Genomic DNA, 23,892 nt, shown 5'->3' with positions numbered 1-23,892 from the left:
GCAAAATCTGTCTTCTCCAGCTAAACCAATCTTCCTTCCTTAGACTTAAACAACGAAGCCATAGGACTTTGAGGTTGCTTGCTTATGCAACGTAAATCCTCACTCTATCTTTAGGCTTTTGTACAGCCCTGCTATACAATATAAGCCCTAACTCGTCTTAGGATCTCAAGGTTGTCATCTGTCACGACTAAAATCCTCACATCTTCTAAGCTATTTGTGTGATCGTTTCACACGAATGTAAGCCCTAACTAATAAATTTGGCAGGATGAAACACTTAAATTTTTCTACTAAAAACTGATGTCAAACAATAGGATAGACCGGGTAGGATAGCTTGGGAGGATAGCTTGGGAGGTCACCGGGGTTCTCCTCTAGATCCATGACATCCCCTAGTTCTTCCTCCTTTGGATTCTATAATAAAATGTTCCAAACTTGAGTCATTCCCCTTTTGCACCTCTTTATCCAATCTCATTGAAAAGTCCTATCATTTGAAACTCCTTGAAGATAATATTTCTTGATTTTTATCGAGATTCTTATTAGGTGACTTTGGTCATTAAAGATGTAATTAACTATAGGGGCTTGCCCTTATAGGAAACATGTTTGAACCCAGCTTGATATAAACCCTATTTAATTCTTTATATTAAATAGGGGAACTTGTCGGTAAATATAAAGGTTTCGCAGACCAAATGGATGTCATACTTTTTTTTAGTTTATTTGATCGAGCCTCATCCTAAAGCCTTGTGTTTATCCTTTGGGATAGATACAGGATTTGAGGTACAACGCTCTTTCATTTAAACTATGAAAAATATGGAGTCAATTTGATTTCATACATTTCTAAACTTTAACATCCTTCCGAAGCGGGCGACGGGATTTTGATTCTGGTGACCGACAGCTTCTTACTGGCAACCCCCACCTAACCCAAAATAATGCCGACAACACGGGAAAGATTTGACAAAGGAATGCAGTCTGAGAGTACACCACCGCAGAGTTTCTGTGACATTCAGAAGAATGGATAAAAGTAAATTACCACATGGGTTCCGTCTGGACCCAAAATTGGAAGAGCTACGCCCGTACAAGCTATGAGATAGTTGCACCTCTAGATACACATGAAAGAAATTATTGTCCTGGAGCGTGGCTTAGTAGGTTAGCGTGATCATGAGCTCACCATAGAGGGCAGATAGACTATTTTCTCACTTTTTTGTATTGTGTCAGAGCAGTAGATATGATATGTACTCAGCACATGATGTTTCAGATATATTCAACATGTTATCTTTTGATGCTTCATTTTGATGCTTCAACATGTATTCTCAACATGTATTCAGTTTGTAACACATATTTGAAGCAGATTAATGAAATTTCTCCAAGATCTTGATGAGTTTGATAAATTTCCCTTTTGTGTGATTGATAAAAAAGCCGCATAACCATATTTTAGTTTTAAATTATAACGAACAAAGAAAAATACAACAAAAATTTGATAATGAAATTTAAAAAAGGTTTTTTTTTGAAAAGTAAATCAACCAACTAAATTAAACTTTGAAAAGTATGTTTTGATAATTAAATATGATAAAGACAACAAGAAAACAAAATGATAAATTTGGTGAGTTTGTTCCTCTCAAGTTTGAGGCTTCTCACTCCTCGCTTGCACAGCACGAATGTCTCTGTCTGCATGAATTTGTCATGATCTTCACAGAATACTACACTCTTCACAAAATTTCTCACAATTCTCTGCATTCCCCACGGGATGTCACCCTCCTCACATATTCTTAACTTTCGGGGTAGACCTTTGAAGCTCTATTCCCATCTTAACTTTCAGGGCAGACCTTTGAAGCCCTATTCCGATCTTAACTTTCGGGGTAGGTTTTTCAAGCACTATTTCCATCTTAAATTTTGGGGTAGGCCTTTGAAGCCCTATTCCCCTCTTAACTCTCAGAGTAGACCCTTGAAGCCCTACTCCTGTCTCAACTCTCGAGGTAAGCCTTTGAAGCCCTATTCTCATCTTAAATCTCAGGGAAGGCCTTCGAAGCCCTATTCCCATCTTAACTTTTGGGGTAGGCCTTTGAAGGCTTATTCCCATCTTAACTTTCGGGGTAGGCCTTTGAAGCCCTATTCCCATCTTAACTCTCGGGGTAGGCCTTTGAAGCACTATTCTCTTCTCACCTCGGGGTCAATACCTAAATTTTGATTCTCATGAAATTTCAGGGTTAGTGCAAGGTCATCTGATTCTCTTAAATTCCTTATTTTTCCACCTTTCTTCTGAGAAATTTTTCCACACTCATGAAACCCTCGGGGTCAGTACCTAAATTCTGATTCCCTTCTTCGAGATCAGTACCTAAATTCTGATTCACTTTCTAGGGCTAATACCAAATTTCTATTCCCATCTAGGGGTCAGTACCTAAATTCTAATTTACATCCTTCGAAACTGTTGAAATAAAAATCAAATTTTTCTAACATCAAATTGAAATTGAATCTTCACCATGATCGTCATGGTCATTTTAGGAATTCCTTTCTTTCTAATCCCCAACATGAGTTTTGAATCCTTGATTTTGATCAAATTTTCACTTATTAATTCCCCAGCGGAAACAACTGTCACTCAATTCTACTCTTTGTTCTAAGTATGTTGGCTTAGATGTCTGTGTTGGTTTTGTTGATCTCTTCGGTCAACACCAATATTTGCTGTGTGCTTGCCCGACACACCACACCTACTAGGGGTCCATTTGTTGGCCTCACTTTTGGTTGAGGTCTACTCTTTCTTCTTTAATAGCCTGGGGTCTAGCCATAAGACTTTCTTGTTGACTATTCCTAGAGGACTATAAAAGGAACCCTCACCATTAGAAATTATAAACTCTTCTTTGCTCAACCTGAAGTTTCACTTATAAGTCCTAACCTCTAGCACTTAGTAGGTGGCGTAAATATGGGGGAGCTCAAGGAGAGTCCTAAACTCTAGCAATTAATAGGTGGGGTCAATATGGGGGAGCTCAAGGAGACTCCCTATAGGATTGCTTGCCCTTAAGGTTAACCCTCCGGTGGTGTGGTTTTGGTTGGTCTCACACACACACTTACACATTGTATTTCCACTCACAACCTTAAACCAAAACATGTTTAACTTTAATCCCTTGACCCTTTGGGCATGTAGATGGTCCCTTAGACCCCGTAGCCCTAGGCTAAGGTTTAGCTAAGACCAGTATATAAAGGACTCAAAGTAGGGAATTCTATTGGTCCATGGCTCAAGTAGGGTGATTGACACTCCAATTTTACCAAAATACCTATCTTAACATTTTACCCCCAAATCTACCCAAATTAACAAATTACCCTTGAAACCCCAAAATTGACCAAAATTCCCAAAATTATCTAAAATACTCAAATTTATTCAAAAATCGTCTCAACCATTTGAAACCACCCAAATTTTCCAAAACATCCCAAAATTTTCAAAACTACCAAAACACCTCTCATTTTGCCAAAATTATCAAAATACCCCTGGTGAACAAAATTGTCCCAAAACACTCAAAATTACTTCAAATGTCCCTAAAATCAATTTGAACCACTCCATTGAGCCCAAACCACTCCATTGAGCCCAATTTGAACCACTCCATTGAGCCCAATTTGACCAATTTGTCCTATTTTGACCAAAAGCCCCAAAGTACATTTAAAGGCCCAATTACTCCAATTCACCCCCAATGTCCACCAAATTGGTCCCATTATTCCCCAATTTCAATTTCAAAATCAAATTCGTCATGTCCAATCTTGATTGAAACCAAATTCAAGTCCAATTTGACCAAGTTGCAAGCTCAATTTCACTCAAATAAAAAAGCCCAAATTGCCCCAAAGTGGTCAAATCCCCAAATGTCACCAAATTAAAAGCCATAACTCCAAAATTTCCACTCAATTTATTTTCAAAATATTTAATATAAATCACCCAAACCAAATTAAACCATCAATGAGGCTACATCCAAGCTCTAGCCTAACCCGAACCCAAGTCTAACCCAAAATCCCAATTGACCCTATGTCCAAATTCCACCAAATTCGCCTTCCAATTTAATTCAAAAGCACTTGAAATCTTTTACAAACACTTCATAACGTCTCCCTACACCAAATTAAACATTAAATTGACCCAAATTTTAATCCAAATCCAACCCAAACTCAAGCCTAAAATTCAATCAAAAGCCCACATGACAATTTTTCCCTCATCATCAAGTTCATTTAAATCGCCCCCTACGTTTTAATTTTATAATCAAATCATTCCAAATCAAGCCTCATGAAAAAAAATATATATAAAAATACCCTATAAAATCCAAAAATTCCCTTTTCATGCAAATTGACCAAGCCAAGGACAAGCCATGAAGCCATCTCCAAGCCACAAGCAAGCCATGTGAGTCATGTTCATGTCACCATTCACCATGCTATCTCACCATGCTATCTTGGGCAAAAGGAGGAGCCTCTTTAGTGGTCCCCTCACATATGATTAACCACTCCCATGACTCACTTAAGCACACCATTAGCCCTGAACCACTTGGATGGGGACTTCACCATGTTAATCTAGCTAAACCACCTGATTTTCTCCAGCACCCAAGCCTTCCTTGATGGGTGAGCCCAACCCCAAATTATGCATTGATCTAAATTGACCCAAAATTCCCTCATCCCATTTCAATTCAATACCTTTACACAGGTAAAACCCAAATTTATTGAACCAAAACCAAGCCCTGACTTCCCTAAACCAGAGGGAGACCTAAATATGGCCGGCCGACCACCCTCGCTGCCGGAAAACTCTATGGCCGAGAGAGCCCAATTAGGGAAAACCCAAAATTCAACCCACCTGATGTGTCCCAACCCAATTGGATACTTGAGCACTTATTTCCTCCACCTAAGCATCACTCTCCACTGACTGGCTAGTCATGATAGCCACCACAACCTCCTCTACTTAAACCCCACTCCTCCACAACCAAGAGGGAGACCAACCAAAACCCTAATCAAACTCTGCCAAAATTTTATTAGAGCTCCATTAAGACTTTCTAAGAGCAATCCCACCATCCTTAGCCACTCAAGTTCACTGCCTAAGCTCAATTTTGGAGCTCAAAATCAAGCCGAAACAAGACGTATTTCACCACAGCTCCACAGACAATCAAAACAAAATTTCTTGCACCCACACCATCCCATATCAAACGAAGAAGAAACCCCACAAAAGCCCCGTCACAGAGAGCCTCCATCCCTAACTTTGATAAACACGCAAAATCGGCTTCGATCGAATTCGGGTATAAGCAATTCACTATGGCAAGAGGCTTCATCCGTGAGCTCATTGGACCTCCCTAAAGCTTCTAAAAGCATTTGATTAAGGCATCACCTCTCAGATAATGGTATTGACTCGTCTCCTTATCCCGAGCTTATTTTGATTTTACATGCATGTTGGCATAATTTTAGGCTAGGTTAACCACATAGATCTCTAGGCAGAGATCTCTATTTTTCAAGTATATCATATCTGTTTTAGTAAAATAATTATAATAAGTATAATATTAATCAAAAAATACAAAATTTATTTTGGTAGGTTCACTATGATTAAAGAACCCTAGGAAAAGTACAAACTTGGTTCAACTCATTAAAAATAACCCTAATTGTCACTAAACCCTAAAAATTAAATATAATTAAATTTGAAAAAAATAAAAAATTAAATGACACAATAACTATTCTCCACTGTAATTTAATGTCTGAGGAACTCTCCATAAAAATTTCAAGTCAATTGGAATTAATTTAACCACTAAACTAAATTAATCAAGTGAAATTGCATTTTTGGCATTAAAGTAATTATAATAATTAAAATACAATTCAAAAAATCACCAAATTGGTTTTGGGAATTCTCTATGGTAAGAAGAATCTAAGAAGAATAAAATTGGAATTAAACTAAATTTTTTTTATTTTTTAAGCTACTTTTAAACATATAAATAATTAAAAATTAATTAAAAAATTAAAAAAATCAAAAAACTATTAAAATATGTCAAAAGATCACATTTGGCCTCCTACTCACATGGGAGCAATTAAAATAATTTTCCAAAGTTTAAAGTGAAGATATTGGTTTTTGAAGACTTAAATTAATTTATTAAAGGTTAAAATGAATTTTCCTTAATTTTTCATTAAAATAATTCCAATAATTAAAATATAAATAAAAAATAAATGAAATTTGTTTCTCTGGGTTCCCTGACCTTAGAGAGATTTAAGAAAAATATTAAATATTATTTTCCACTTAAATAATATTTTATATTTAATTAATACTCAAAACAAACAGATGATTCTAATCACTAAATTAAATCTTTAAAAATCATGAAAGTTGGTCCAAATGGTCCTCTGACCTAGGTAAACCTCCAATAATTTTTTTTAAGGATAGAAATTTTGATTTGGTTGAGTTATTAAACTATCAATTAAAAATCTTGATTTTTGCATTAAAATAATTATCAAAATAAAATAAATTCAAAAAAATCACATTTTATCTTCTGATGTTTTAATTAACCCATAATTTGGGTAGGATAAAAAAATTTTATAGTCATTTGAGTTTGATTTAATGAATTATGAGGTGTTAAGGCCTTAATGGCAAAATGGTAATTTTAGGATTTAAGCTTGAAATTAATATTTAAGCCTAACCAAAGGGTAAGTGAGTAATAAATGATTTTAATTGACTTGTTTAGATGATTTAAATATAAAAGGGATAAATGGTGGATAAATGGTAGCAACCAATCATGGTAGCAACCAATCTCACTTTGATCTCTTTAAGGATAAATTTGTAATTTCTCAAATTGATGAAATTTGGAAGAGTAATTAAATAAAACGATATTGAGGTGAGGGGTTTGACATTAGAACATCATAAACCACTAATTTAAAACCCCAATTAATAGTTTTTAGAATAATTTATGATTCTTGGTAAGGTTTAAGAGCATAAATATTTAAATTTTTTTAAAATTACAAATATAACCATTAAGTTTTAAGGGCTTAGTAGTGAATTAGTAATAATCAAAATCTTGTCTAATGAGGTTTAGAAAATGACATATAATTCATTTGAAATATTTAAAAAAAAAAGACTACAAGCCCATCTTTAAAGATTAAACCGGCTAAGTTTTTTAATTAAGCTAAATTACCCTTGAGGGCCTCTACCGTATAATTCGTAAGTGAAACATCAAATGATAGTTACCCCATTTAAAGGGATAATCAATACATCAAGGTTCATTAGGTTCATTAAGCATAAGCATAAGGGTATGAATTGGGTGAACTACATAGCAACATAATAAGACTAAAATAAACTCGAGACGATTCGAGGGACTGTGAAATGTCTTGGGTATTACCTAGGACCTTTTCATGATCCTTTAAGAATCTCGGAGGACACTTGGACATATAATGGTTTGCTTGATGGAATCATCCCCACATATGGACAAATTGGACCCACCAAGGTATGACATAGCGCCTGTTATACACACTTCAAACCTGTACTCTCTACTATGCATTGCAAGTTTTGATCTTTCAGGTGGAGGAACGGAAAGAATCGAGAGGTACGCTTTTAAGTTATTGCATTGCAATTTACTTTTATTTGTCATTCTGCTTATAAACTTGCATGTTAAAAATAAGGTCACTCTGCATGTCAAAACTGAAACTTTTAGGATAGCTGCAAATCTGAAATCAAAACCAAAATTAAGAAATCAAAACATAAAAAAATCCACCGCCACAATAGTCGAAATATAAGATAACTCAAAATTTAATCACCAACAAAACAATAAAAAAAATTGCAACTAAATTAAAACGTCTCTATCGGACGATTGAGAATCCCTCGAAGGAGGTAACCTACGGTTGCTAACAAGATTTCCCACAGTCTAAATGAAAGTATGAAACTCATTGAGTTGAGTTTAGTAAATTCATTTGGACTAAGTGAATCCGAAGAAAATAGTGGTGCCGGAACGAGGGAACCGTGGGATCCTAATTGGTGTCACTCTAATCAACTTTAACCCCCCTAATAATTGAATTTAAACTTGTTGTTTAAACATTTAAATATTTGATGAGCTTGGAGCTAACTTTGTGGGTAGCCTTTTACAACATGAAGATCTACAATAGCATAAGGATCTGCATCAACACATCTTTCCTTAGATTTAAACAATAAGTCATAGGATTTTGAGGTTGTCTACCTAGTGCGACATAAATCCTCAACTCTTTCTTTAGGCCTTTGCACAACTATGTCGTGCAATTTAAGCCCTAACTCAACCAAGGATTCCGAGATTATCATTCATCATGACTTAAATCCTCATATCTTCCAAGCTATCTGTGCAGCCGTATCGCATGAATGTAAGCCCTAACTAATAAAAATCAGCATGATGAAATATTTGACAATTCTCTTCGAAGTTGGAGCCAAACCATAGGATAGTTTGGGAAGTCCATCGAGGTTCTCCTTAAGATACATGACATCCCCTAGTTCTTCTTCCTTTGGATTTCAAAATAAAATGTTCCAAATTTGAGTCATTCTCATTTCACACTTCTTTGTCCGATCTTTTGAAAAGTCCCATCCGTTGAAATTCTTAAAGATAATAACCCCTGACTTTTATCAAGAGTTTTTTTAGGTGACTTCAGTTATCTAAAATCTAATTAACTATAGGGGCTTGCACTTATAGGAAACTTTCAAGAACCTAGTTTAATAGAAACCCCATTTAATTTTTCATATTAAATAAGGGAACTTGTCGGTCAACATGGTCAACATTTGTCGGTCAACATAAAAAATGATTTTTTGCAGACTTAAATGGATGTCATAAATTCTTTAGTTTATTTAATTGAGCCTCACCAGTAAGTAGACCCTTTGGGATAGATACATTGCTTGTTGTATTAGGCTCGTTTATTTAAATTTTTTGAAAATAAAAAATGCTACTTTTCCAAAATTATATATATATATATACGTAAATTAAAACGTCCTTCCGTAGCGGACGATGGAATTTCAATTCCGGCTGCCTATATATATACATATTAAATTAAAACTGGACATCAGGATATTCATTCTGGCGACTGACAGACACATATTGAAAATGTAAATATTTACGTTACATTTCAATCTAGTTTTATGTTGATTTTTTGCTTTTGGAAGGTATTTGTGATGTATTTTGTAGGATTCAAGGAAGATAAATTATCTGAATTGAAGAACAAAAAAGAATGCCAAGTGATGGACTACACCATGGTGTCAGGATAGAGCACCTAAGTGCCCAAAGAGCTAAAATTTCTCAAAATACGGAGAAGGTGGGAAGTAAGCACCAATATAATAGTGCCTAGGTGTTAAATTCAGGCATCTAGGTGCCAAAATTGCTGGAATCATAAATCGTGTTGCAAGAAAGTTTCATATCAGAGCTTAGGAACTAGTTGAGACATTTTGTTGTTTTTTGGCAGTTCACAATCATCAATTCACTATAAAAGCCATCAATTTCTTTGCAGCAAATGCAATGGAGACTAGCCTATTCTATACACGTAAGGAGAAGGAGAAAAAGCTAGAGAAAGATATTAAACAATCAAGTGAGTGAGGTCACGAGATTAATTGTGAGTTTTAGTGTTTGTAATTGTTTTTTGTGCAATCATCAATCGTTTGTAGAAATACATATAAGTTTTTAGTTTTTGTGTATCCATAATTTTTTTTATCTGACAAATTCTTGTATTTTGAGGTTTCCTTTTAATGAAATTGGGATGTTGTTATTTACAAGCATGTGTAAGAGTAAAAATTTTATTCTTATTGAATTTGTATGTTGTAATGTTAGTTTGGATTTTCCATGTGTGATTCTCATTCCAATTCATATAAGGTGTTGATTTAACCTTTAAATCTTATATTACATTCGTCCTAGCCAGCTGAATTGCTAAAACTTGTTGTGATCTTTGAGTTTAAGAAGAAACATTAGTGGAAAAACTTGATTAACAAGCATTAGTTTAGGGGAATAATAGAATTGCCTCTTGGTCAATGCAATCTCTTAGGAAAAATGGATTTCTTGGTTAATCACTTGATTTATGACACTAAACATGTTTGTCAAACTTTCTTAGAAGTCGAAAGGGGAAAAGGAAGAATTTTGCTTTTGATTAACACATATCATTTAGACCACTCAATTAAACCTAAATTCTTGCGGAATCAATTCAAGAGATAATTTAATTACACTGGAAAACTCTCTTAAAACCCTCATCTCATTAGCATTTGTTTTAATACTTTGAAAATTAGGATAACTAAATTTACAAAATACCATAACTTTGTACCTACAGGCTAGATTCAAAACTAGTAGACTGAAACTTTTTCACCATGGAAATTCAATTGTTTCCTATAGAATCAATACACAGACTTTGTTTTGTATACTACTTTAACGATGCATATATATCTATGATTCACCAATGTATCATAGCATTTGGTTTGTAACACTGTTTTTACAGGTCCTCACAATACCTAATTATAAATGGACTAGACATTGTGTTCGTTGTTAACCAGGTATGTAAATTAATTTACTATCTCACCGAAGGTCATTTCTAGATACTCAGACGCATGCTTCAATATCTTAAGGGAACTCTAACACCCTTTACTAAAGGAAGATTACAACTCCATGCCTACTTAAATTTTGATTATCTAAGAGATGATCCACCAATGGATTTCGCATCTTGTTTGACAACACTTTAATATATTATAAGGTCCATCAATAGCTAATAATAGCGCACTTTTCCATGGAGATCAAATACAAAACACTCGCCGCTATTGCCATACCTACCATTTGGCTCAATAGGCTTTTTCAAGAATTTGTTGTTCCTCTTCTTGTAATGCCACCCACTTATACCTTTGCGCTAACCATTGACACAAATCCAATTCTTCATATCCAAATGAAGTTTATTAAAATAGATTTTCACTTCATTAAGTACCACAAATCTATTAAGATAATTAGGATTAACAACATAACCATACAGGATCAAGTTGTTGAAATCTTAACCAAAGACTTATCCGACACTAGATATTGTCAGCTCATATAAAAATTAAAAATCCAAGGCCCGAGTTCTTAATTTAAAGGTCCCTATTATACATATAATATAAAGGGTTGTTAAAACAACCAATACATACCACTACCTAATAAGTATAACAAACCTTACCAAACTCTACCTCCTGTTAGTTAGACCACTTCTCCTCTCTATATAACAAGCCATCCCTATATCCATTTTTTATAAGCACGTACAGAGAATCTGAAAAAAAAATAGTGATATCATTCTCACATTTTAATTTCTCTATTAAAATTTAAAATCACTTCGGTTTTGAGATCTAACTCAACTGTAAAATCATCACTACTTCAAATATAAATGCATTTTTACTAACATGTGAAATTAATATTCTAAATTAAAAATTCTATGGATAATATTAGTTTATGTTGTTTGATAATGAATTAAAATCACTACAATTCTCAAGGGGAAAAGCTACTTTAAATTCTGTACTTTTTTATGATTATCAAACCACCACAGAGTGTATGACATAAAGTTTTTGTAAAATATTTGCAGGCACAAAAAAAAAAGTGCTAATAAAGTCAAACAAAAATTTCTCCGAAGCATCAACATCATAAAAAATGACCATTGAGAAGGGTTGCGGTGATACAATTTTTTTTAATAAAAAATTATATTGTCACACTTAATTTGTTATTACCATTAAGAAACTGAGGAAAAGCTCTAAGCAATTCAATATTAATATTTTGTTTTGCAAGTAAGGATAAATGTAAAGATTGTGCATGCCCCCATTTAAATTTTTAATGTCCATATATATTTAGACAACATAACATGTACATGTATGCAAGCATCATAGCCATTCCCTGAACATCTCTTAAATTTGCAATTAGTTTTTTTCTTCTTTTTTTTTTTTTGAAGATTTACAGACATACCACTCAATTCCTATATATTTACATATCTAACAACTAAACTTCAAATTTTATGTATAAGACACTTCACCAATGCGCAAAAATGTATATTTCACTTTTTAAAACTCGAAATAGTGATATTATTTAAAACAATAGGAAATATAATTGGGGCGGTATAAATATAAAAAGTAAAGTTTGGGTTAGATACGTAAATCCCTGGGAATTGGGCGGTATGTATGTAAATGTCATTTTTTCATCTCAATACTAACATCTTTGTATGTAATATTACTACACAAGAAAAAAATTAAGAAAATATAAATGATAAATAGTTTTTATTTTAATAGAGAGTTTTACTCCTAGAAACTTACTGATTCAAATAAGAAAATTAATCTTTCTCATAAATTTTTTAATGGAAACTCTCAGGAAAATTCTTCAAAGTAGTTTCTTTCTTATAGAACCTAATAAGTCAAGTAGGTAATCACAATGAATGATTGCCCCACCAAAAAGGAACATGAAGGGAACAATCGATTTGAAGAAAGGGTGGCATGGGATTCTCCATGGAAATAAAACAAAAGCAAGTTATCAATGAGAGAAGATAAGCCTTTGTTGTGGCTCCCATTTCCAAAAAGAAACTACCTATGCCCTATTATGTTTTCTTCTTAGGGACCTCTCTCTCTCTCTCTCTCTCTCTCTCTCTTTTTTCCTTCTCTATCTCTCTCTTCTCTTTCTCTCTCTTTCTCTACTGCCCATCTTTCTGTAAATTCATTTGCAACATAACTCCATTCAAACCAAACTCTCTCTACTTCATAAATCTCCATTTAACATTCAATGCAACCATGTGATTTGTAATTTATTTTATCATTTACTTGAAAATATATTTTTTTTGTCATATATTTTGTTAATGCATCTACTCTCAACACGCGTGGAGAATCACTCAAGGATTCTTTTGGCTAAAATTGCAAATAGTAAATAAAAAACCTTTTTTAAAAGAAAAGTCAACTCTTTTAAGAACAATGAGATGCTTTTATGTTTTAAAATCAATATTATTAATTCTTACTTGCATCATCCAACTAAAAATTTTTCCATTGTTAATATGTTAATTCAATCCAAGCAATCAAATGAGCTCAAAACATGATTTTTTTTTAAGAAAACTATCTTTACTAAATTCACACATTCTCAAATCTACTTCATATATTAGCAAGAAATTGATGAACATCTATAATGATTATCTAAATCCCAATTATGTATCATCAATACTTACTATGTTGCAACTCGAGAGCATTACTACTCTCACACACATTTCTTCTCTCTTTCTCCAATCCATCCATAAATGTTATCAACCATCAAAAGACTTTCCATTTCCATTGCCATTTTTGCCTCTTGGCAAAAGAATTCTTCAAATTCTCAAGTCATCAAGTATTTTTAATCAGCTCGATCGAATTCTCTTATTTGCATCGGACCGCACTGTTCCAGGTGATGAATCTCTGTCGGAACAAGACTCCATCGACTTGGTGAAGGATGACGAGATGTCGGCGTAGAGATCGACGATGCGTTTGATATTGTTGTTCAGCTCTCTGATGAGCCTGACATTGCGGCTGAGCTTGTCGGGGATCTTTGATTCATGGTTCTGATTGATCTCTTGGATGAGGAGGCGATTGTGATCCAATATGTTCTGAACTTGAACAAAACTCTTCTGAAATGTCTGAATCACTTTGTTCTCAATTTGATTTCGTTTGCCAACTCCACATAATGTGTCTCCACCCTCCATTGTTGTGAGTTGAGGCTTTGTTTCTTATTTTGAGTTCTTCTTTAATGTAGTTAGAAAGGGAGCTGTGGAGAAAGTTGATCAGTGTTTATTTAGTTGAAATTACTTTGGGGAAGTTTTAACTGTATGTTATATGATTCAAAAAATCTTTTTGATTCATTTTGCTGCAGAATATCCAGACTTTTTTTTTTTTTTTTTTTTTTTTTTTTGCTCAAATATGACAATCCTCTTTCATTAGAATCTGTTTCATAAAAGGGGATAAAAAGTATGATAATATGATAAAATGATTAGTCCAAACTATTTCTTTTTTGACAAATGATATTAAAAAGGCAAGAATGAAAAGTTTGATCTTGTTTTAAATATCAAAAGGAGAGAGAGAGAGAGAGAGAGAGAGAGAGAGAGAGAGAGAGAAGAATCGGTAGTTTTATGGAGCATAATCATTAGAAACATAGAAACAAAAGTGGAGAACTGTGCTTCAATGCCTGGCATTCTTTCAGAGTTAACAGATAACAAATACAGTTTTTTTTCCCCCTAAACTATGTTTTCTTTCTTTTCGTTTTCCTAAGAGATTCAGAAGAAAAAAAAACATACCTTTTTTTTTTAAGAACTTTGAGCGAAATTAATCACAAATTTAATGAAAATGCCACAAAGCGTCAAACCTATAACTTTGACCATAGAAGCTTGAGCTCTCAACAACTAACATTCAATTTTCTACAAAAATTGTAATTTTAATGCCAATCCCTAAAAAAAAAGAAAAAGATGATTTTTTTTTCATATAAACAATGGAAGAAGAAATCTGATTCAGATATAAATGGAAAGATCTAACCTTTTCTGCATTTTTTCAGAGTCGACAAAAATAAAAAAACCACATCAGAAATCACACATTCATTCTACCAAATCTGAATTTTTAAAAAATAATCGCAATTCAATTACTGTTTTTTAATCTAATAAGAAGAAATTACAGAGCTGAAGAACCTTTCCGATCTATTATCTTCCAAAGAAACAACTGAAATGAGAACACTGAGCTCTCTCCATGAACTACATAACCAAGATGAGAAAACAAACAAAAAAAAAAGGATTTTGATGCCAAATTCCTCAAAAAGAACAAATATCCATTTTCCAGAAGAGATCCACACTGAAAAATTTTCCCAGAAAAATAGAAAAACGAATCAGAATTAAAAAAAAAAGTCTTTTTTTTTTTTCCTTACCTTGGAAATCTCAAACATTTCTCTGGGGTCGGGAGAGGAGGGAAGAAAGGAGATCTGTAAGAGGGGGTACTATTGGCTCCTGAAACCCAGAGATTTTAAAATAAAATAAAAATGGGATTTTTGCTGCGCTGGAAGAGCCAGCGGTGGCTTTTTTATTGCCAAGTATAGTTTATGCTCACCTAACGTGAGTTTAAGAAACCTACAATCGCACTATGTTGAGAGCAGAAAAAGAAAGTTATGTATGGAAGAACTTTGAGAAGATATTCTATTTATTCTTTATGGGATTGATCTGTACAATATGATACTTATTCTCTTTAATTACTTTTGTTTTGTTGATTATACTTAAATATTTTATTATTTTATTGTTTTATTATCCATTTCATGTTACATATCTTAATTGTGATGAATTTATGAGTAAATCAAAATCATGTAATTTTATACCATTTAAATGAAATATAACTATCACATTATTTCTCAAATTCATTTTTATGAAAATTGAATCACTGTATTCAAAATTAATTTTATTCTTATTAGTATTAAACTTATATACATATATTTTTTTTCTTATACATAAAATTAATTTTATGTTGATATGTATTTGAGCAGCAAAAAAGCACTCCAAAAATAAATATTCAAATATTATTATTATTATTATTATTATTATTATTATTATTAGTCTTTTGAATCAATAATTGCAATTCTCATCTTTTAAATATGAAGATTTTCGTCCAAATAAAAAGTTATGGGGAAATAATCAAAATCTAACAAATGAAATTATGACTATCGTTCAGACATTTTCTCCGCATCAGAATGTCCCGTGCTCGAACAATCATCAACCTAAAATATTAATAACAATAATAATCAAAATCTACCAATTTTATTTTATCATAAATATATTTAAAATTTAACATTTTAAATTACACTTAATTTTAAAATAACCTCTCTCTCTCTCTATATTGAAATTTTAGGGGCTGAATGGTGGGCTCCGGACACCGGAGGTTTCCGACAGAGCCTTCTCTTCGAGCAGCACGGGAATCTAGTGTGGCCACCCATGTGGCTGCCTCTAGGCCACAGATCCAAAATTGGCAACACCCAAGAGGGATACACAATGATCCGATAACATTCTTCTGCATCCGTTTGACTTGACTGAATCTACAGCCGTTGATACCAAATAATGACGTCATCTGAAGACGTGGAGGCTCCCAAGCCGTTAAACCTGACCGACGCAAGTAAGGAGCTATCGTGCACCGTAGTATACTGTACCTCGAGCTGTAATAAGCTTAAAGCTTTGAGGGTTTTATTGTAAATTGACGGCTTCAAATGCAAAGGGGCCGGACTAGAGTGGCCAATAGGAGAGCGCCATTAAGGATGCAGAGATTCTCTGTGTGGGGCCCGCTTCCGCCGTTTCGCAAACGCTCCATAATGCGGACAAAGAATACAGAAGCGGACTCCGGTCGGTTTCATATCCATTCAACTGACACGTGGCCGTGATATTAGTTTAATGTATAAATATGGCTAATAATCTTATCCCAACTTGATAATATATCATATAATCTTATTCTTAATTGTATTTTTGTGATTATGTATTCTTATAAGTCTTTCTTTCCTTTGTTTTTTTGATAGATTTTATCAATTTGGTTGTTTATACGTGGAGTTGTATTTGTTTGTTCTTATGATTTAGGGTTTAATAATAAAAAAAATTATTATTAGTTATTGATGAATAATAAATATTAAATTAAACTATTAATTATATAATGAAATTTTAGAAGTTACTGTAGTATTAAATTCAAATTAGAATAAAAAATAATTTTAAATATAAATTCAATAAATTAAAGTAAAAATAAATTTAATAGGTGCCGAAAAAAACAATAAAATATTTCTCACACAATTTTTGACCATCCCCTAATATGGCACCACGTGGCCTTTCTTATAAAAAAGTTTCCTCAGCTCAGCAACATGGGTTAGGAATAGATGGTGGCGTGTAAAACAATATATTGTGCTTAAATAGTGAGTAATAAACATCAAAGATGCAAGCAAGTCATTAATTAGGATTATTTACATACATACCGTGCATATCTATGTCTATCTCGTAAACATTCATATTTACATACATATCCGTCAAATTTTTAACACCACATAAAAAAAATTACTATCATAACTTCTCTAAAAGTGAAATACATATTTTTAATTCATAAATTAATGATTTCAACATGTTATAAGTGTAAATATCACATTGGCTTATGGTTGCGTTCAATGAAATTATCCCAGCTCAAATTTTAATGAGATCCGATTATCTGGAAGATAAAGAATATCGAACTAGGCATTCACCAAGACAGGCAGCACAATTCGAGTCATTTGTTCCCCAGCTAGGCATCCACCAAGACATCAATAATATAGTCGGCCGACAACATCCATCCAGCTGATTGACGAAGCTCGACGAAGTCCTACCAAGCCCAATTAGTCAAGCTAGAGAAAGCAAGGCCATGGGCCAACAAGAGCAAAAAACCTAGAATAACCTATACATCCCCTACTTAAGAAGGGGCATAAATATAACTTCATATATTATACCACCTTTGTCTATAAAATAGTGGATCATTTTATGAATAAAAGGTTAGACAATACCCTCATTACTGTGCACTCTCTCTCTCTCTTCCTCCCTTCTATACTGTATTTCTTGGATGTGATTTACAGGATAGTAGGATTCAACAGGTTGACCATTCATTTCTATAGGATAGGATGCATGTCTGCTGTTTTGATGGCTTCCTCTTACAATATTATCCTTTTCTTATACAACACCAGTGAGACATATGGGTCGAATATCCTCGACAAGTTTTGCCTTAAATTATTATTTGTCTTCTTCTATTTATCTTATATTTCTTATCGTTATTTTAATTTAATTATTTTGTCTTCACATATTGAGTTTTATCTTTTGCATTTTTTAAAGATGAAATTAACCATACAAAGGACTTTTTATTCGTCTTCATTATCTGTGAGTTCTAGTGATTTTTCATTTCTCTAATTGAGATCCATTTCTCTTCCTTTTTTGAGAATCTGCTTTCACCCCTTAGTTTTAGAACTATTATGCATTCTTGATCGCTTCATCAATGACCAACCTCCTTCTTGAACGTGAAGCAACAACTTCTTGTTCACTTCACTTTTAGTTGAGGTTTAGTCTCTTCCTTATAAGCCTAGGATCTAGCCATAAGACTTTCTTGTTGACTATTTCTAGAAGACTAGCACTTAGTAGTCGGTTCTAACCTCTAGCACTTAGTAGGTGGAGTCAATATAGGAGAGCTTAAGAATAGTCCCCAAAGGACTGTTTGGCTTTACGGTTAGCCTTGGGTGGTGTGGTCTTATTCATTCTTGCACACACACACTTGATACCCTCACCTGCACTCACAACCTCAACCCTAACCTATTCGTGCTTTGTTTGATCCCTTGCTCTTTTGGAAACTCATGTGGATGATCCCCTAAACCATTAACCCTAAGCTAGGGTTTGGCTAAAACTAGCACATGGAGGGTCCAAAATGGGAGCTCCCTTGGTTTCATGTCTCAAAATTGAGTAATTTTATGCTTGGCATCCTCAATTGATCTTATCCTACCCAAATACCCAATTTAGTCATTTGCCCCCAAACTTTCTCAAAACTACCAAATTGCTCCTAAAGCCCTGAATTTTCCCAAATTACCCAAGCTACCCAATTTTGTTCAAAAATCATTTCGAACTTTTTTAAACCACTGAAATTGCCCAAAACATTCCAAAATTTTCAAAATTACTAAATTACCCCTAACTTTCCCAAATTTACCAAAATGCCCTTAGTGGCCCAAATTTTCCTAAAACCTCCAAAAATCATTTCAAACACTTCCAAAACCAATTTTGACCACTTATGAAGTCCAATTTGACCAATTTTGACCAAAATCCCAATTTTGCCCTTTAAAGCCCAATTACCCCAAATCACCCCCAATTTCTTCCAATTTAACTTCAATATTCCTAAATTTTAATTCTAAATCAAAATTCATCATGCTCAAACCTAATTGAAACCAAATTTAAGCCCAATTGAACCCAATTTCAAACTTAAATTCCAACCCCACTTAAAATTCCCTTGTTTGACCATATGCTCAAATTCCCCCAAATTGGGCCCCATAACCAAACCAACTACCCCAATTTTGAGTTCCAAACTCTTCATAATATTCCCCTTGATCAATTTGAGCCCTCAATTGATCTTAACTTTAACTCAAACCACACCAAAATCCCACTTAAGTCAAAACCCCCAGTTTTTTCTTAAAGTCCAAATGTCACCAAATTGAACAACATAACTCCATAATTTCACATAACTCCATAATTTCATCAACTCAATTGATATCCAAAACTCTTCATCACAATCCATTGAACCAATTTGAATCATCAATTGAGCCAAATCAAAGCCCTAGCCCAATCCAAACCCAAGTCTAGACCAAATGCCTCAAAATTGATCAAAAGTCAAAGTCAACTAAATTGAACTTCCTAAATCAATTCAAAATCACCCAATTTCTTTTTAAAGCTTCTCATGACAATTATCTATTTTAATTTTATCAATAACTTGGCCCAAATCTTGACTCAAACCCAACCTAGACCCAAGTCCAAACCAAAACCCCAATTTTGAACCCAAGCCCCAAATTTGACCAAACTCATTCTAACTGACCAAACCATGGTCACCACAGCCAACATTGGAGCCCTAAGAACCAAGCTAGATCCACCAAGCACAACCTAGTTGAGCCATGGACCAAAAGTCCATTGAATTAAGGGGTTCCCTCCTAAAAATGGATAAAACAAATATAACTTTTCCATCAGCCATCAAACCACCCAACTAATCACCATTAAGTGTTCCTCTGGCTCCCCTGACTCATCTAACCACCAGCCTTGGCCTAGCGGCCAGCTAACTCGCTAGCCAAGAGAGCCATCTCCACCATACAAACCCAATTTGACCCATTCAATCTGTCTCAACCTGATTGGTCACTGACACATTTCTTCCCTCCACATAAGTAGCTAATTGCACCCATTGGCCATCCCTGGTGGCCCCTCTTTCCCCCTCTATTTAAACAACACCCCTCATGACCAAATAGAAAGAGTGCACCAAACCTTGGGGAAACTCTACTAAATTTCCTCCAAAGATCCTCACAACCTTCCTAAGCTCAGTCCAGTCATTCTCTAACCACCTCCCCCACTGTTTGTGCTCAATTTCAGAGCCCAAAACCAGGGCATTTTCTAGCCATCTCCTAAAACTACACCAAACTTAAAATTGATTTGCTCCTCATCATCCCCAATGCAAGTTATGAAGATCCCCACTGAAAGCCCTTTCTCTAGAGCTCCTTGATCTACATCTAGATTGAGGCCACACCACCTGTTGGAGGATCTTGTACTCAGACCATTACTTCCAAGAGGTTCGCCAGACTCCATTGAAGCTTCTTCAAGCATCCAATAGAGGCCAAACCTATTGGACAAAGGTATAGCTCATTTTCCCTCAAATCAAGCTCGATTTGGGCCTTTGTGAAGAAAACTTTAATTTCATGCTTGATCAATAGTATAGATAGGTTTGTCTGGACTAGATGAAGGTGTGGGAACAAACCCCATATGATTTGGTTGAGTGTAGTGAGAGATCTTAAGCCTAGAAGGTGGACGGTTCTAGGGCTAGGCTAGTTGGGGAAAAAGACGGAGGGTTGTTGGATCGCGCATGTATCAGATGGAGGGTTAAGATCACGCCAGACGAGAGAATGGAACATAAAGCGCGGGCTGACTAAGGGGCTACGTGGATGGCAGTGTTAAGTAGCGGAGCGACACTTTGCACTTCGGAGCTGCCTAGGATGACGCGGCTGCCGCGTGCTTAAGTAGGAAATTAATTTATTTTTTTATTTAATTCAGAATCTTAGAAAATGCATAACCTTGGGTGGAAAAATCATAAAAATAAAATAAGAATACCCTCCTGCTTAGTGAATAGAGGAAAATAATGTGGAATAAAAATTAAAAATTATTTGATTTGTCTCTAATTTTTAATTAATTAAATACCCTTTGGACTATTTTAATTTTAATTAAGTAAATATTAATCACCATGACTTGAAACTTAGGGGTTGATTCCTCATATTAATAGGGATGTTCTCTGATTCCTCATAATTAAGGTCACAGAGCATCTCTAGCTTTGAAACCCTAATTTTTAAGCCTAGTTGTCTATGCTTGCTTAAAATAATTATATAAATTAAAATATTAATTATAAAAATATGGGAATTATATTGGTAGGTCCCTGGGATCAGAAGACTCTAGGAAAAAATATAAAATGTACTTTAATAATTGTACACAATTTTCTAGCTAATTAAGTGTCTAAAATTTATAAGAAATTAAATAAATATAATATAATTAAAAAATTAATAAAAATGATTCCACACTATAATTAATGATTATTTCATCTCATTATAAAAATTTGAAACTCATTTGAATTAATTTGATCACTAAAGTATATTTTCTAAGTAAAATGGTATTTTTGCATTAAAATAATTATAATAAATTAACTATAATTATGAAAATCATGAAAAGTGATTTTCTGAGTTCCTTGTGATCAAGAGAACTTAGGAAAAATAAATTTTATTGTAAAATAATTAGTTCATTTTTGAGTTACTTTTTGAATTAAAAATAATTAAAAATTACAAAAATATGAAAATTTGACAAAATATTCCTAATTATTTCCTAATCAATTATGACCCCTTAAAATATTTTTCTTAATTTTTATAATTTATTTATGTATTTTTAAAATCCAAAAATGTATTTTTCTTAATTTTTTATTTAAATAATTACAATAAATAAAATAAGAGTCATAAAAATGAAAAGTTTTTTGCTCTATGTTTTTTGGACTTAGAGGGATTTAAGGTAAATACAAAAAGTAACTATTAAATTAAAACATATTTTCTATTTAATTAATTACTAAAATCAATAAATAATTATAATAATTAAAATGTAATTTTAAAAATTATGGAATTTTTTCCAAGTGGTCCTCTGACCAAGTTGAACCTCCAATAAATTTTTCACGAACAAAAACATTACTTTGAATAACAAAATAAATTAACATTAAAAATTCTATTTTTCGAGTTAAAATAATTATATAAATTAAATAAAAATCAGAAAAATCACATTTTCTCCTTTGATTATTTAATTGACCCATGAGCGGGGTATCATAAAAAATTTAAATTTATTTGAGTTATATTTGATGAGTTATGAAGTGGAGGGCCTCAGGGGTTCAAAGGTAATTTTGGATTTTAATGCCTTAATTAAAATTTAGGATTAACCAAAGTATAAATGGGTATATTTTGATCACAGTGAACAGTCTTGGATGATTTAAATATAATGGGTTAAGAGGTAGAAACCAATTTGTCACCTTTCCATGATAAGGGTAGAATCGTAATTTTATAAATTGTTATGACTTAGAGGTTAATTCAGTTGAATGATCCTAAGTAGTGGGCTTAATATAGGGAGATAATAATTCACTCATGCGAATCATCTAATTGGTGATTAGATGATAACATGATCTTTTAAAGAGAATTGATCTCACTTAAATTAACATTTTGATTATTAGAAATCTACCCATGAAAATTTAATGGGCATAGTAGTTAGCTAGGTTTAATCCAAGATTATTTAATGAGGCCTGCAAAAGATAATATAGCTAATCACAAAAATTTTGAAAACGCTACAAGCTCGATTTTATTTGGAGTATAAAATTCTTAATGACTCTGAGTTTGTCCTTTGAAGCATTTACTCACATAATTCATAAATGGAACATTAAGTGACTGTCTAGTCACCCACTCATAAGAATAATTAAAGTAACAAGGTTTACTAAGCATAGGGTGTATTAATTCATTGAAACTAAATCTAATTCAAATGATTAATTGAACAATATAACAAGATCAAATGAACTCGAAATGTTTCAAAGGATTTAAAAGTTAATTGGAGTTATGCCCTGAACATTTTTAGGATCCTTTGGATACTTTGAATGAACATTAAACTTGTTATTCTTTGTTCAAGAAAAACCATCCATTAAAACCTTTAAGTATCCACCAAGTTATGACCTAGGACTCGGTAGATACTCCTTGAACTGGTTTACTTCGCTTTCCACTCTTGCAATTTTATTTAAATTTCTCGTAAAATTATATATGTCATAAATTCTAACATTTCAGCTGGAGTGTGAGAAGATGAAAGGTATGTATTTACATTTTTTACAAAGCAATTTACCTTCCTTTTACTTTACTATGTTTTATTACATGTATTTGCTTTACCTGCAAAACCTTTTTTTAATTAAAAATTACAAAACCATTTTTCAAAATTAAAAAAACAAAACAACAATTTCATAACACGTCCTTTTGAATTTACGAGATTCCCTCGGATGAGGTAACCCACGGTTGCTAATGAGATCTCCTAGTTTAAATGAGCTTAAAAACTCGTTTAAGATAAGTAAATTCGAAAGAAAATAGTGGTGTCGGAATGAGGGAACTGTGAGATCCTAACTGGTGTCGTTGTGATCAAATTTAACCCCCACCCCCACCCCGCCCGCCAGCCCAAATTGAATGAACATACTCGTCATTTAAACCTTTTGAACTTTTAGATTTTAGGACTCCCACTTCATCGAGGAGCTTGGAGCTAACTATGAGGGCATCATTCTACAACATCAAGGAGATCTATAACAGTAACTTTTTTTAGACTTAAAAAAATAACCCATAGGATTTTGAGGTAGTTTTCCTAGGGCAACATAAATCCTCACTTTATCTTTAGGCCTTTGTACAATCATGTTGGGCAAATTAAGCCCTAATTCGCTTTAAGATTTTGAGATTGTCGTTCGTTACGACATAAATCCTCCTATCTTCAAGGCTATTTGTATGATTGTGTCATGAAAATGTAAGCCCTAAATAATAATTATTCGCAGGATGAAACATTCAATAATTTCCATCTCGAAATTGAAGCCAAACCATAGGATAGCTTGGGAAGTCATTGAGGTTCTCCTCAGGATCTGTGTAACCCATAGTTTTCTCCCTTTGGATTCCACAACAATGT

At 33.4% G+C, this 23,892-nt stretch overlaps 1 protein-coding gene across 1 annotated transcript; it reads right to left on the bottom strand.

Annotated features, from left to right (window-relative positions):
• Nucleotides 1-13,026: 13,026 nt before the first annotated feature.
• Nucleotides 13,027-14,938, bottom strand: LOC110032747 (protein ELF4-LIKE 3-like). The gene is made up of 2 exons (XM_020736494.1): nt 14,829-14,938; nt 13,027-13,685 (listed from the first exon to the last, which is right to left on the bottom strand). The coding sequence occupies exon 2, from the start codon at nt 13,621-13,623 to the stop codon at nt 13,282-13,284; it is 342 nt and encodes a 113-aa protein (XP_020592153.1). The 5' UTR covers nt 13,624-13,685; nt 14,829-14,938; the 3' UTR covers nt 13,027-13,281.
• Nucleotides 14,939-23,892: the final 8,954 nt, after the last annotated feature.

Source organism: Phalaenopsis equestris, unplaced genomic scaffold, assembly GCF_001263595.1.
Source record: "Phalaenopsis equestris unplaced genomic scaffold, ASM126359v1 Scaffold001018, whole genome shotgun sequence".
Taxonomy (NCBI): domain Eukaryota; kingdom Viridiplantae; phylum Streptophyta; class Magnoliopsida; order Asparagales; family Orchidaceae; genus Phalaenopsis; species Phalaenopsis equestris.
Note: the sequence above shows the minus strand (reverse complement) of the source record. Positions and strands in the feature narration are given on the sequence as shown.

What these genes read in the sequence shown, in the direction of transcription:
- LOC110032747 (XM_020736494.1), bottom strand. Translation starts at nt 13,623, where the DNA reads ATGGAGGGTGGAGACACATTATGTGGAGTTGGCAAACGAAATCAAATT.